At 34.3% G+C, this 17,269-nt stretch overlaps 1 protein-coding gene and 1 pseudogene across 3 annotated transcripts in view; both read left to right on the forward strand.

Moving 5' to 3' along the window:
* The window catches only part of Tenm1 (teneurin transmembrane protein 1), a 559,933-nt gene that overhangs the window by 238,469 nt on the left and 304,195 nt on the right, over window positions 1-17,269 (forward strand). For all 3 annotated transcript variants that reach the window (XM_028753445.1, XM_028754767.1, XM_028754112.1), the window contains exon 5: window positions 1,032-1,270. In XM_028753445.1, coding sequence (XP_028609278.1) covers window positions 1,032-1,270 — 239 coding nt within the window. The remainder of the gene's footprint in view (window positions 1-1,031; window positions 1,271-17,269) is intronic.
* On the forward strand, window positions 10,959-11,331 carry LOC114638086 (annotated as a pseudogene).

Raw genomic sequence — 17,269 nt, forward strand, 5'->3', positions numbered from 1 at the left:
GTTTGCCTTTGCATTCTTTTTTTTAAAGAATTATTTATTTATCATGTATATGAGTACACTGTAGATGTCTTCAGACACACCAGAAGAAGGCATCAGATCCCATTCCAGATAGTTGTGAGATACCATGTGGTTGCTGGGAATTGAACTCAGGACCTCTGGAAGAGCAGCCACTGCTCTTAACCACTGACCCATTTCTCCAATCCTGCCTTCTCATTCTCAAATGTTCAATGAGGAAGATAGCATAGCCTGTTTCACACAAGTAAAGAATGAATGCAGTAGCAAATTCACAATAGAACACATGACACTTAGCATCTACTAAGGGTAGATTATGGGGACAAAATACACATATTTGTTCTTACTTATGAATATATCACTACTCCTTATGAAAGATCCAGTTATAATAATAATGAGCAACCTGTGATCTTCCTGTAAGAATATAATATAATAGGACCATTAGTCCACTTGTATAAAGGTCCACAGCAGGCATAATGAATGTATAGTGATAAACTGTAGAATTGAATTTGTCTCTGGGAATGGAGGTAGAAATTTGCTTCGAAAAAATTAAGTGCAAATTCCTGGAGTTATGAAACTGTTCTATATTTGGATAGGGGGCGTGTTGCATGAGTGATTGCATTTATCAAATCTCAGCAAAGATACATTGGAATCTAGAATGTTCTAATTAGCAAAATGTGGTGGTACAATGCAGTCAGCCCTTCAGAATCATGATTAAGAAATGAGAAAAACATAGTGAATATCAAATCTGGAAGAGCAACATTTACTTGTCAGCAAGAAAGGAAGGAAGGGAAGGAGGGAGTGATGGGGACAGAGTGACACAGAAGAGGGGGAGGAGAGACGGCAAAGATACCAAAGAAAATTCAGCTAACTCTGAATTACATGAAAATTTTGTCTAGCCCTTTTTTGGTCTCATGAGATTTGCTGTAGCCTGGTAGTTTGAAATCAGTAGTGTTTGTGGGGTTTATAGCAATCTGCTCTGGTATTTATAGGAAAACTTTTCTGTTTTTCCCTATTAGGCATTTCCTGTTCAAACATGGATCTGGTTCCTCTGCTATCTTCAGTGCAGCCAGTCAGAACTACCCTCTGACATCCAACACTGTCTACTCGCCACCACCCAGGCCACTGCCTCGAAGCACCTTTGCCCGACCTGCCTTCACTTTTAACAAACCGTATAGATGCTGCAATTGGAAGTGCACAGCCTTGAGCGCCACTGCAATCACAGTGACGTTGGCCTTGTTACTAGCCTATGTAATTGGTAAGCCCTTGATGCTATGTATCAGTTTTCTTTTTTAACCTGCTTGTTTTGTTTGCAGTGGGGTAGGAATTCACTTTCAGTGCTGCGATGCACAAGTTTGTAGCGTAGCTAACTGCTGTAATAACAAACAGATTTCTAGTTAGGATTATTTTTTTTTCATCCCTAATCTTAAGTACTGTTGTTGGTGTGGAAGGAGCACCCTTTGAGAAGAAACATTTGTAGTACTAACACAGTCTTATTGATTGTGGTTACTGTAGTTAGCCACGTTCCTTTCAATTAAATGGTTGTTATGGTTTTCTCATTTAAACTCATAAGTACTAATCTACAATAGCTTCTTAAATTACAGGTACATAGTTATATGGCTACTGAATCTTCAGGAAATGACTTCATTAAAGCGATACTTATTTGAGAGCTTTCATAAAATTTAGTGCCTAATGTCTTCTCAAAGATTCATAGAAACCAAAACGTACAACTCTATTTTCACAAGAAAGTTGGAAAGTGCATGGTTCTTGAGCTTGGGAGGGTAATTGTATAGAGTCTTTTAAGGGAAAAAAATGTTGTTCTTCAGTCACTTTGATTAAAGTCACAAACACTTAATGGAAAATTGTATTGATTTTTCTGGATGGCATTTTATTTTGACTGAATATTAATTTCTGTGCTTCAGTGGTTCTGCCAGTTTAAAATGTAAGTACTTTTAAGATACTTGCTTTTTGAAAATCTTATTCCAAGAATAGATAGGATATCCTGATGAAAAAAATCTGTCTAGATATGTCATTAGCAACTTTTTTCAGGTTTAACATGAAATTTCATTTCCTTGCTGATGCAGAATTATTCTGAGAAGTGAATAAAAAAAGATTTAAATTTTCTCATATCTGTAAACAACAGACCATGCTTGGTTGGTTCCTACTTTTTCAAAATGCTAACAGATCCAAGACTTCCCATATCCAGTTTTTCTAGGAGCTATAAAACAAGAAGATGTAAGCAAGTAAACAGATAATTTTTGAAGAACAATTACTTTATGTGAGCAATAAGGAAATATGGCCTCTGATGGCCTCCATGATTCTCACTTAGAAATTCCCAGCAAGCAATCTATATTCTATTAAAGGTGGATATTTTCCTATGTTACAAATATTTCTTGTATATCATGTTTCACTCAATGCTTGCATTGGCATTGCGTGTTAATTAGTTTACAATGACCTGTAATGTGAAATACTTCTGATGAGATGGAAGGATAAAGACAAACTGCAGTTCTAATGAATTTTATCATGAACTCATTCACAGTAAGAAATAGGGACCAGAAAGATGGCTTAGCATGAAGAGACGTCAGAGTTAAATGTCCTGAACCCATTTTGTGTGAGGAGAGAACTTTACCCTACAAGTTGTCCTATGATCTCCACATACATAACATGACATGTGTGTCTACAAACAAACACACAAACACAGTGAATAAGTGTCAAAAAATACAAATAAGGAATAATCTGAGATGTTCCAGTACTATAAACACCCTTCAAAATGTTCTTGCTGAATTATGAAATCAACTTGGTGTTATATGTGTTAGTTTCTGTTCACTTAACTATATGGAAGTAATGTTTTTACATATAAGATATTACCCCTAGTACAAATAAATTCAGATAATATGAGAATGTGTTAATGACAAGTTCCCATTATGTTTAAGTCTATATATTTCTATTTAAATTTATATGAAATTGTACTATATAATCTAAGACTCGGTGGTTTACCTTTTCATTTTGTTAGTAGTCATTTCAGTGAATGATATTTTATATAGAATATTATTTTAACATAACAGATAGTAACGTAGTTCAATAGTTATGAGCATAGATTTTAAACTTTCTGCTACTTACTATATATACCTCTTACTGTGAGTGAATCGTTTATTTAATCTGTTCAGCCTCTATTGATTATGAGGAGAAATAAATGAATGAATAAAAATGAAAGTACTTGAAACAGGAAATATATGTAGGAAGAAGTTGTAATGGTAAAATATTAATATAATTCTAATTTTCACTTGTTACTTTTGTTCATGGGTTCAAATAGTTAAGCATATTGCTCAGTGTTCGTTTATGTTTAATAACAGGGCCAACTCACAAAACATATTTTTTAACATTAACCCTCACCTCCTTTTTAGCATACAAGTAAATGTTCTAGTTTACTAAGTAAATCAACCTGGCTGTTTTAAATTTTAACTAGATTTGTCATGTTATACCTTGCAATGGTAAGTAGAACTAAGTGGTGTGATTGGTTAAGGTATCTTTTCAAAATATTTACTGTGATGTTTTCTAATTTAATCCAAAATGCTAACCTCGTATAGAGAATGGGTTCAAAAGGAAATTTCTGACTATGAACATTATGACTTTCTTCTTGACCTTTGATAAATTAGGAAATATGTCTGCCTAAAGCTAGGTGTTATATAGCTCAATGGTGGTATGCTTGTCTAGCATGTTTGAGACCTTAGGTTCAAAACCAAGTACAAAAAAAAAAATCCTGTCTTTCTGGATTTATCTTATTGCTGCCCTATTGCTGACCATCTCACGAAAGTAACATAAGAATTCATAAATACACATTCAGGTGAAAGATGCCACATAAGAACTATATTATATAAGATGATTTTTAAATGGCTTTCTGTGGTTGAAATAAAACACTATTATACTTTAAAATATGAAACCATTTCACCCTCCACTCTTTTGGGGCCTGTAAGAGTTGTCCTTTTTTTTTCAATACCCTTTGCATTTGCTGTATAACATGAGAAAATCTTTCACTGAAACTATTACTGCTTTCTGTTTCCCGTGCAAATTCCTTTCTGCTGTTTCATTTTCCTCTATTATCCATTATACATAACCTTTACATACTAATGACTATATGCTGGGTTGCCCTCAATCCACCAGGGAAAATCACATCAATATCAATGGGACATCAATAGGTGTTCTGTGCATAATGCCTCTGTAAGTGGTCATTGGAAAGCAGTAGAAGTCGAGTATGTGAAAAGCCAGAGTTGAGGTGTTCAGCCAAGCAGCTACAGCCTCATATCTACCCACTATACCTTTTAAGTCAGCAAGAAAATAATTCCTTTGAATAAGTTTTGAAGTCATAAAATTTGGTAAAAAGAGCTATGGAGAGCTACTGATTATATGAAGATATCATGGAAAGGTTATTGTCAGGACTCCTCATAAATCTGAAATATTTTCCATCTGAATCAAAAAATATGTCCTTATGCTTCATCCTCTCTGATATTTTGGCATCAGTGATGTATCAGTGCCAGTCAGAAGCACATTTGCTTGAATTTACAAATAAGCCATATGAAGTAGTAGTCAGGAAGACAGATGACCATATGCAAGGCATCAAGAGAAGGCGAGGTTAAGGTACTCCATCAATGGCTTGAAGGGCACAAACACAGCTTCTCTGCAATCTTTGATGTTTTGATCAAATTTCTACAGAGTCAGCAATTTCAATAAGCAAGAATAGAAACTCACAGGCAATAGGAAATCATGAATACATTGTAACCGGGGTCAAATGGGCTGCTGCATTGAACAAATTGGAAAAAAAATTCTAGCTTTCAGACTGAGTATCATCAGTTAATGACATGGATGATTCTTTTGATTTTGTCATGAAATTAGTAACGATTCATGCCACCTTCAAGAGATGCAGCTAGTGTCCAAACTGTAGATATTAAAGCATTAAATTCTATAAATGATGTCACAACACACTATATGACCCACATATGAAATGTTAATCAGATGGTTATTAGCAATATAACTAGGAAAGGGTAAACTATTCAGTTTGTTTCTGTGAGCTATAGTTATGAATAAAACTATCCCAGAGAGTCAAAGACCTACTTCATATTTTTCTCAACAGCAAAATTTGAGTAACAGCTTATTTACGTGCTGTCTTTTACCTCCTTTATACTTGCCTAAATTCCGCTAATTTCTATGGCTATTATTATGGTGCAATAAGAACATGATGAAAATGATGGAGTCACGGGGGGTGAGATGTGTTTCCTTTGCCCACAATTTGTGGGCCCAAATTTCTATACTTCACTAGAAGGAAGCAATTAAATGGGTCATCAAATGTTCTGGTTTTGTAAAAATCCAAGATTGTTTTAATGTAGAAAATAAAATATGGAGAAACTTTCCCATGAAATTTAAACATTAAATGACCACTCATATAATATATTTTAATATTTTATGTTTACCAAAATCTCTTTTAGTAGTAACCAATTCATTGATATAACTGCTTAAGTTTATCTGAAAAACATAGATATAGTTAATACATTTATAAAGAATTCCTTTATAATTAAATGAGTCATAGCACAGAAAACACCCATGGTAATGCTTAGAAGTTCTACGTAAAGATTGGTGATTACTATTGGTGGAACTGGATTATTATGAGCATTATTAATTTGAACTGAGGTTAGTATAATGAACATTAATTTACTCTAACCTGACCTGACCTTGTTTTCTTTCTTTCTGAAGTCTTCTATAAAGTCGTCTGAATATCTGTCACACAGGAATAATTTTATTCATGTATTTGTGTGTTGGTGTACATTTGTGGTCATGTTTGTGGGTGCATGTGTGGTAAGTGCATGTTAAGTACCCTAATGAAAGAGGTGTGAACAGTGGTTTGGAAATTTAGAAATTTTACCATGGGAAAAGTCAATTTGGAAAATTCAGATGAAATATTTCTCAAGAAATATATGACTTCAAACAATTTCTCACAATCCAGATAAACACACATGCACACACACACACACACACACACACACACACAGGTATGTGGCATGTGGTTATTTTTAGACCTTTATCACATAAGTTGCTAAGCTATCGTTCTCTAAAATGAATGATAATGAACTATATTAGAGCAATGGCATGCTAAAGCATTTTATACTGCAAAAATGGGACTACGTTTTCATATAAAGTATCCCGAATTGGAAGGGCTAACATCACCAAGCAATTATTGGATTTATTGCAGTTACCACTAAAAGGTGGCATCTTACAATGTGAGCCAATGTGAGCTTATCCATTTTGGGGTTTTGCTGTATTCCTTCTATAGAAAGGTGAATACATGTGTATAACAGAGAAGATAAAATATATAAGAATACTTGAAAAAACAGTAAAAATACAGGATACAGGAATCCTATAGGACATAAGGGTGATAAATAGAGGCAGATCATGAGAGCCATTTTAAGTCATGGTAAGAAGATAAAGTATAGTCTCCAAGAGCAAATGGGAATTTAGAGATTTTTAGTTACAGCAAAAAAGTTATTTTAGTAGATTTACACTTTAGAAAAAACACCTAATGACCCTACTAAAGTTGAGTTTAGCAGACAAGATGAAAGCTGAGGTCATGAAGACAAATGGAAGAGTACAATATTAATGCATGTGAATCATAGTGAGAGCATAAACTACTGGGAATAAAGTGAGTGGAAATAAGAAGTATTTAGAAGATAAAACATATTTGACATATGTGATAGAAAAGCTGGATTAGATTAGGTTGTGTTGTTTTTATAACACCAAGGTAAAATATGGAAGGGAGACATAGAAGATAAGTACAAATGATCATAAAAGACTATTATAAAAAATATGTACCAATAAATTGAATAATCGAGAAGAAACTTTTAAGTTCCTTGATAAATACTACCTACCAGTCCTGAATTATGAATCACAGAATATTTTTCCAAAACAATGTTGAATATGAAGGCTGTGTTAGAAGTAATCTCCAATCAAAGTGAACCCCAAGACAAAGTAGCTTTATGGCTAAACTCTACCAAATATTTAAAGAAGAAATAGTACCGAGTCTTCTTGCACCATTTAAAAATTTATGAGGAAATAATGCTTAGAATTCGACTCCACTCTAACATCATGCTACTACCAAAGCCTAAAACTAAAACTAAAAAGAAAAGGAAGATTATTAATGTGGAAATGCAGATGAGAATCATAATGAAATATCTACTTACTCCAATTAGGATTGCTGATATCAAAGACTGGAGAAAACAAGAGCTTGTGAGGATGTAGGGCAAAATGAACCCTTACACATTGTTAAATGGAATGTAAGTTACTACTACCACTGTGGAAATTGATGTAGAGGGACCTCAAAACTCTCAAAAGTGGCATCCAATTCCACGACTCCTGGGTATATGCTAGAAGAAATCAAATTGGTTTGTTAAAGAAATATTTGTTCCATTCTGACTGAATGGATAAAATGTTACATGTAAATGATGAAGTGCTATTCAGCCATAAAAGAAGAAATTATATTATTTGTAACAAATGAGTAATCCTAGAGAATATTTTACTAAACAAACTAAGAAATACCCAGAAAGATGCACCCTGCGTTGAGTCATTCATGTGGAATATTGATTAGTATCAAAGGAGTAAAAGGTGAAATATTGTTACCAAGGCATTTCAGTGAATCAAGAGGGTTGTAGATATGTTGTTCACAGTATATAAAATTTTATGAATAAGATAGGAGTAATACATTTGGCAGTACTATGCAAAAAATTTAAAAACAGGTAATGGGCATGAAAAATGCAGACATGCCAAGCCATCACCACAAAAACGATAACTATGTGAGATAATGCATACACTAAGTAGCTACATTGAGACATTCTATGGGGACAATCATATTGTACACCATAAAAACTTCCCTCCTCTTTTTAAAGAAGACACTATATAGAAGAACTTTCAGGGTGAAAAGAGAGATAGATATAGAGACACCTTTATTTATTGGTACTGAATGATTGGAAATATCTACTTTAAGAGATGCCAAGATATTAGGAGAAGAACAAGAGAGAAAAGAAGATGAAAACTGGTGCTTCAGGAAACACTGATATTCCAGAAGGCTTAAAAGTGAATCTGATAAGTTGACTAAGAAGAAGCAACCTGGAAGTTTCAAGAAAGCCATTGAATACTATACATGGATAGAGTTATAATTTTCCATATGTGACCTGTGGATCACCAGAGATCCTCAAGATCTCTATCAGGATTCCTTTGAGGAATCCATAAACTAAAATCATTTTCATTGTGCCAAAATGAAGTATGTATCCTTCTCAACACAATTCTCTCAGTAGGCAGTGATATTTTCCAGAAGCCATCTGATGTGTAACACTGTAAAAGTTCATGAAAATGGATATGGGGATTTAACTTTCTTTTCATAAGCTAGCCATGAATGATTTTCAAAAATTTAGAGCAATTACAGTCTTCTCATTGATTGTATGAATTTTTAAAATTTATTTATTTACTTTACATCCCAATCACAGCTTTCCGTTCCTCCCTCCTCTCCTCCCAGTCCATCCTTCTCATGTCCCTCTATTCCCCCTCCCATTATCTGAAGAAGAACAGAAGCCTCCCATGGATATCAACCCTCCTTTGGCATATCAAGTTGCAGTAGGAGTAGATGCATCCTCTCTAATAGAGCCCAGTCAAGGCAGCCCAGTTAGAGGAAAGGGATTCAAAGACAGACAACAAAATCAGAGACAGCCCCTGCTCCAGTTGTTAGTGGTCCAAAATGAAAACCAAGCTGCACATCTGTTACATATATGTAGGGGCCTATGTCCATACCATGCATGCTCTTTGGTTGGTGGTTCAGTCTCTGTGATCCCCTATTTACCTAGAATAGTTGATTCTGTAGGTTTCCTTGTGCAGTCCTTGACCCATCTTGCACCTTCAATCCTTCCTCCTGCTCTTCCACAACAATTCCTGAGCTCCAACTAATATTTGGCTGTGGGTCTCTGCATCAGCTTCTATCAGCTGCTGGGTGAAGCGTCTGAGAGAATAGTTATGCTAGTTTCCTATCTGCAAGTATAGGAGAATATCATTAATAGTGTCAGTGGTGGGCTCTTTCTCTCTCATGCCACGGGTCTCAGTATGTTCCACCTTTGTTCCTGCACATCTGGTAGGCTTGGCAATTGTGGTTCCAAGGCTTTGCACCTGTGTTATTGTACCTATCTCACCATTAGAAATCTTACCTGGTTGCAGGAGGTAGCAATTTCAGTTTCTGTATCCCCTATTGCTATGAGTCTTAGCAAGGGTCACCCTCATAGGATCCTGGGAGTTTCTCTTGTCTTAGGTTTCTAGGTCATTCCAAAGATGCCCCCACCACCAATCCCAGTTCTCCCTCCCTGTTCTCTATGATTTTTTAAAAAATGTAATTATCATAAAGTATGGCCTTTATGTTAAGTGTAATGGTTTATACTTATTGTTCCACAAGTCAATAAACACTTTCAAATTATCAGTTAGAATGTCTAATACAATAAACATCAAAAGACATAATATATCAGTGAAAATACTATAGCATTATCAGTAAGCTTTCAGAATTAAAATTGCTTCAGACACTAAAATATTTGCAAAAAGCCGTAATAAATAAACGAAGTTCCAGAAGTGTGATTAAAGGACTAGGTGCTTTCTTAGTGATTGTACCAATATAGAGAGGATTACACGACAAATACAACAAGAAGTAAAAAGGCTTCATAATATGATAAAAGTTGGTGATGATATGTTTTAAGCAATCAGACTAAGAACAAACTTAGTGTGAAGTAACATACAAGGAGAGGACTATGTGGTTGCCCAATTTATTTCAGACTTAATTAAAACACAGTATTAAAACACTTCATTTTGTAAAAGAATAAACTTTGGCTCCATATGACTTCACAATGTAGTCTTTCCTGAATACAGTTTTAAATATTATTATATTGCTGTGCACAGAGCAGTTAAAGAACAATACTACCTGAAAATCCATACCATGGTATGGATTCTAACATATTCCTCTCTTGGTTCCTTCATTTCTGTCTATAGGACAATAATGAATAAATTAAGAGTGTACCGGATGACCCATTGAGATTTTCTTCTGATTAAAATCTCATCAGAGTATTGCCAATCTAGTTATTGCAGACATTGTAAAACATATTGTAGCTAACTTTTAAAGAAATTGACTACTACGAGCATTACTAATGGTTGGCTTTGCAGTTGCCAGATGCTTGGTTGAATGTGACAACAGGAAAATTTAACTGCTAGCAAATGAATATAACTTTGTAAAGAATATTTGATTCGATTTCACTTCTTTCTCATCAAGGGAACCTGATGTGCAGATCAAACAACCAGACACTGCAGGTTAGTGTATGTGCATAGAACCTAGAAGTGGGTAGTGGAGCTCTCAGATAAACTAGTTGTATGTCTGCCAGAAATCAATACAAAGATGGTTTGGACAGCAAGCATTCTGTGCTGCTGTACAACCTGTTTCAGAAGACATATACTCTGCACAGCAATAGTCTTATGTTTTGTCAAATCAAGTATATTATCTGTTGCTGTTGCAGACAAGACTCTTATTCCAATTTTTTGCCTACTTCATTTAAGGAATAATCTAGATTCTCTTTAATCTTGGAAGTTAAATTTCAATTAAACATACATATTAGCATGTCAAATAACAACAGTACATAGTATTTTTTCTGTATACAATATCCTGAAAATACTTTACAGAATTAAGTCATAAAATGTTGGGAATAGGTCAAAAAATATCAAACAGGAAAACATAGAAAAGATTTTATATTTTTTTAATTAAAGGAAGAAAACAAGTTAATATTAATTTTATAATGTATAAAAAGTGGGTGATGGAGAGAGATGCCAGCTGTCAAGAAACAAAAGTCACTTTCTGTGAGATCAAGATATGAAATTGGGGATATTGTTGCTCATCTGGAATAAAATTCTATATTTTCCTGGGTCTTTCAGTAGGAGCTGTGATCAACTATGCTGACAATACAGGAGCCAAAAACTTGTATATAATCTCTGTGAAGTGAATCAAGACTTCCTGCTGCTGGTGTGGGTAACATGGTGATGTTAAGAAAGGCAAACCTGAAATAAGAAAAAAGATCCATCCAGCAGTGATAATTTGACAACAAAAGTTACACTGAAGAAAAGATGGGGTATTTCTTTATTTTGAAGATGATGCATAGGTCATCTCAACACGAGATGAAAGCTTCTGCTGTCATAGATTCAGTTACAAAGGAGCTTACAGATTTGTGGCCCAGGATTGCATCCAATGCAGACAGAATTGCATGATTCTCCAGTTTATTTGTAAAATATATTCATTTAAAAGTCTTTGCTCCATACACAGGCTGGTCTGTGGCCCCTGGCACATATGTAGCAGATGACTGCTTTGTCTGGCCTCGGTGAGAGAGGATGAGCCTAATCTTGTAACGACATGATGCCCTAGGGAAAGGGGATACAGGGGGTGGTGTGAAGGGGGGAGCACCCTCAGAGGTGAAGGGTAGGGGGAATAGAGTGAAGAACTCTGGAAGGAGAACTTGGTTTGGGGGACAATATTTAAGATGTAAAAATATAATTAACTAAAAAATATGTACAGCCTATTGACAGAAAACTTAAAAAATGTTTGCTCCAAAAACAGAAGGAAGGAAGGAAGGAAGGAAGGAAGGAAGGAAGGAAGGAAGGAAAACTAGAATCATGGAAGATGCTGTCCTACTGTTCACAGGCAGGGAATTGGTCAAAAGCTTCCCCTATAGATACCCAAATCTGATACTCATCAGGCCGCTTTATAAAGTGGTATAGTGATTTCATATGAAATATGTCCATTACCTTTAATGTAATGTAATTGGTGTCTGTAAAATAATTACCAAGTTTTGCTTAGAGGGCAATGAGACAAAAATCTTTATATGTTTAAAACAATCAATGTTCTTTTGCAAGACTTTTTTACCCATAGTAACTTGAATCCACAGATACCAAACCTATACTTAAGGAGGGTTAGCTAGGACTATACTAGGAATGAAAATAGAAATATTTAAATGTATTGGCTTTTTAAAAAGGACACAATGTGTCACTTCTAGACACAGGATCTTCAGGAACTAAATGCTTTGAAATTGTCAAAGAGTTTTCCCACCAACTAGCGTATAGTTAAATCATGTCTTTAACGTACATTGTTTTACATACATACATACACAACATACACATACAGACAGACACACACAATCATAGTACCAAGGTGTGGCCTCAGAAAGTTTAAGTTGGAAAAGTGCCATTTGCTTTTTAAACCTAATTGAACCATTTGTTACTTCCGGTGTTCAGTTTTAATGCTGGGAGCAATACAGTAAAGCAGTTCGTGTACCACAGCATTTCTTTAGGGTGTAGTAACACTTGCATAAACATTAGAATGTAGAATATTGTAGAGATAGCATTCATTAAGGTTTACCAACATATGATGTTGTGGGAGTATCTGGAAGCCAGATGGAACAAGTGGATTCTTTCTTTGTCAAGCTGAAAATACAGGCTGTTTCAAGATTGAACAAAACCCAAACAAGCCCTTCATATCCTTGGTTTCTCTTTCTGTCTGTTGTACATTTTTAGTTTTGTTTCCCTGTCCAAGCCTTTCCTGTGGATTAGTCAGCATAAACACTTCATAGCTGAAAGGTAAAAACTTATTCTTCAACTCAGTGAAATAGTAGCATAAAATACCCGTCAGCATATAATGAGATGATCATGTGTTTGTTTATCTTTTGAGTTTGTTATTGATGGATTTCCTTGTATTGAACCGTTCCTGTATACCTATGATGAAGCCTACTTGATCATGGTGAATGATCATTTTGATGTGTTCTTGGATTTGGTTTGCAGGAATTTTATCGAGTATTTTTGCATCAATATTCATAAGGGAAATTGAAGATTACACATGGAGGGACCCCATGGCTCCAGCTGCAGATGTAGCAAAGGATTGCCTTATCTGGCATCAGTGAGAGAAGAGGCCCTTGGTCCTGTGGAGGCTGGATGCCCCACTATATGGGGATGATAAGGCAATGAGGTGGGAGTAGGTGGGTCAGTGGGTTGAGGGAACACCCTCAAAGGCAGGAGGATGGGGGATGAGGTAAGGGGCTTCCAGAGGGAAAACTAGGAAGAAAGACAACATTTGAAATGAAAATAAATAAAATAACCAACTAAAAAAAAAATCAGCGAAGACACAATAAGGACTGAATTGTTAAATGAACTTTCAAAAACTGATAAAATGAAAATAAAATCTAATGGTAGCAATAACCATTTTTATAAAATCAAAAAAGCATAAGTAAATATTAGCGTATATGAAAAGTTGAACAATATAGTCCTGTTTTATAAATAACTATAGTATACATGTCTTTTGTGATTTGAATAATTAGGAAAAATGTTTAGATTGATCACAGACTATCTTAGTAACAATACTGCTAATGAGACTAAGGTAATAATTGTTATTTCATCCTATTAGCTCTTTTCCATCCAGGACTCAACCCATGGTCTCAATCATCCTTTATGTCCTACCCCTCTTCCTGTCAAATGAAATTCAGACTGAGAGCTAATGAACTGAGTAGGTGCTGAATTTTGTCCAATTCTATCAATAATGTTTAATAAGACAAAAAAGTTACAATAATATTGTTTACGTAAAGATTTTTGTTTCTCTTGAAGAGATTGAAGTATCTGTCAAACCAGGACCTGCATTCACCTATTTGTCCGTATAGTTCCTGAATACTTTCTATGTGTCAAGCATTATTTTGATCTTTAGTATACCAGAGATAATATGATAATCGTTGAAACCCTATAAGATCTCTTATTTAAAACTAAACAATATTGCCAGTCTTTCAGAATACTCATGCCACCCTTTTCTCTCTTAGTCTTTCCTATTCCTTCCTATGCATACAATTAAGCTCATATATATGTATGTATGTATGTATGTATACATTTAGAAAGTGTACTATAAAATCTAAAATTTTGCTTAATATACAATCCCTGCTGTATCCATTTACAGAAGTTAAAAGCAATCACAACTTAATAGTAATAAACATGCCTCATATTCAAACTGTGGTTTCAAAATGTATCCCTTCTGAAATGTGTATGGGCAATCACCTCTTTCTAGGCCTCTGGAAGGAAAAGAAAGCAAGGAAATAGTCATGCTTCTACAGATGACACAAGTCACTGTTAAAGGACTTCTTACTAGCTACAGATGGCCATCAGAAATACCATTGTGCCTCTTCTCTCAAGGCTTAAACAGCATTTCCAAAAAGGGATCAGAAAGATTTTAAGAGAGAGATAGTGGATAACTACAGCAAAAAATGCTTTTGCACACATGAACGCAACAACCAGTGTGACTGCATGAACATCACATGCACAAGATCAAACCATTGAGAATACCAGCTTGGATAGGAAGGGCACTTATGAAGTTCCAACCATAGCTAAGGAACTATTAGAGATACATGGCTGCTGGCAGGAGGACAGTCAGATTTCAGGGTAGGGGTTGTTTGGTTTTTGCTTTTTTTTTTTCTGAAATATGACCCCTGAGAGGCTACCCTTGATCTAGTAGATGGCCCTCTACCCATTCATACATTGATAGCAGTAAGGGAACTCAATGGCTTTTTTAAAAGATTTGAAATCAGGAGAGTGTACCATGTGATGATAGAGGAGAAATTGAAGAGGAGAAACTGGAGGGGTACATAGCATATGCATTAGGAAACTCTCAATAAAAAATCCATTTTACCCATAATAAAAAATCGTATTTTAGTCACAAAAGCATTAAATAAAAATGGACATAAATTGTTCTTTAACACATTTAGAGTTTATTGTACCTAATCATAGCATCCTTATAATCAGATATTATTGATTCACTAATGAAGATACTGAGATTCAGAGAACTTAATTATCATAATTTTATATACAACAGGTAGTAAGAGAAAAGGACATTATACTTTGGGGTTTTCTGGTTTAATTATTAGATTAATTACTCTTTAGTAATGAATTATTATATATTTTTCTCATGTTAACATCTTTATCATATTTTTGTAATATGATTTGTAATGGAAATCTTATCATCCATTTTGTATTGTTTTCAGTTAAATCCATAGTGGGTGTTTTGAGTAATTTTCCATATTTTGTTATTATACATAATAGAATGTGAAACATCAATGTTTATATTTGTTTATATTCTTAGTATAATATTTTAACATGGAATTACTGTATGAGACTATTGAAAATATATTCCAACACTGTGGTTTTATTTTGAATTTTTCCCAGATATAGTATAGCATTTTATACTACTAGTAATATATGAGAGTGCTCTGAACCCTTGAAAACCTTTGATATCATCATTTATTATTTTTATATTTCTGAAAAAGAAAAAAATGAAGTTTTGATAAGTACATTGAATTTTTCATATTTTGATACATATTCACATCACATATAATGAACTATTAGTGAAAAAAATGTATGCCTTTAAGGGACATAACATGATGTTTTAATACAGGTACACCTTTTGAATTAATAACCAAAATCATTTTAGGTAACCTATCCTTCACTCTATAAAGTTTTATTTTTGTTGGTAAGAGACTTTAAAATCTTGTAAGAAGCCAGAGAGTTGACCAAGTGAGTGAAAAAGCATGTGTCACTCAAACCTGACAACTGAGTTCTGACTCCAACTTCTTGGTAGAAGGCATGAACTAACGTTCCCAATTTACCATCTGATAGCCACAAACCACAACCACATGCATCATACATACACACACAGTATTGATACTATAAATAATAATAATGAAAACAAATGAAATAAACATTTAAAAGTTACCAACATGTGTGGAAGTAAAAAGAGGTCTTGATGGGAGAAAGAGGACCAGCAGCACAGAAGAGGTGGCAAAAGAGGATCTGATAAGACAACGTGTACATGAGAATGCTGTAATAAATGTATGTTGTTGAAATAATACATTCTAATATTGCATACAATAGAAAAGAAAATGAGAGCCATGTGCAAAAATAGTTCTGATTTATATACTGCATACACATTAAAATACTATTTTAGTTTTTATTAAATTTAAATTCACATATAAAGTAATCTAATCGATTATGGTATTTTCATACATATGTCATTATGTTTTGTCTTTTATCCTCTACCTTATTCAAGTATTTTTAATAATCTTCCTAATTTTAACACTGGATTTAAAAGTGATTCCTCTACCACTGTTATAGTATTAGATTATTCTCAGTTTGACTATATTCCCCCCTTACACTGAGTTTTATTTTTTTCATTCTTATCATTTATATTTTATAATTGGCAATTTAATAAAAATAATTTATTGAATTACAACATTAAAAGTACATTCCAAAATATCTAAGGATAGTTCTAAATTTTAGAATTTCTGTGGTTTTGTATCTGCTTTTAGTTGTTAACATTTTTATTTTCTAGGTGAATAATTCTTTGTTAAGTGGGTCTGTAGGTCATAAACTCCTTTAACTGCTCATTGCCTGAAAAAACTTTATATTGTCTTCATTTCTGAATGACAACTTCACCAGCTAGGATATTATTAGTGGAGGAGAGTTAGAGGACATACGTAAACTAGGAAAGCAAAATCAGACTTCCTGAGATAGCTGCTACGTGTTCCCATAAAACATTGTGAGGAGAAATGTCAGGAAGGCATGGAAACAGTTACCTAAATAGGACTGACAGAGGAAAGAAGAAGACACAAGAGACCTATAAAGCATCCAAACCAGCATCAGTTTAATGGACTTCCAGCCATAGGCTTCTCTCTTTCAAAATGTAGAACACTGTCACTCTTCTTTCCTTGATGACTTAGTCTTTCCTTCTCAAATTCTTTGTTCCTGTTATTTTATTTTCTCCTGACTTTGGCATTCTGTTTTGCTCTCTCTTCCAATGCTTTGTTCATACTAACAAACAGACTTGTCAATACCCTAGACAAGCACTCTTGCCATTATATTCGTTGGAGAATTTGGGAATCTGGAGGGAATTTTTCCCATTTCAGTGCTTTGAAAGGATTTTACTGAGAAATCCACTGATGATGGATGGTCTTATAGGTGTTGTCATTCGGTGATAATTTTTCACTTGCTGCATTCAGAATTCTATTAACTATAGCTCTCAGAATTGCCCAGTTTCTTTAAATTTAGAGTTCTTTTATTTTGTTCATCTAGCTGTTTCTTTCTCTCTTAAGATTTGATGAGTCTTACCATTATTTCTTTAAATAAGATT

Source organism: Grammomys surdaster, unplaced genomic scaffold (genome assembly GCF_004785775.1).
Source record: "Grammomys surdaster isolate TR1022 unplaced genomic scaffold, NIH_TR_1.0 60, whole genome shotgun sequence".
Lineage (NCBI taxonomy): Eukaryota > Metazoa > Chordata > Mammalia > Rodentia > Muridae > Grammomys > Grammomys surdaster.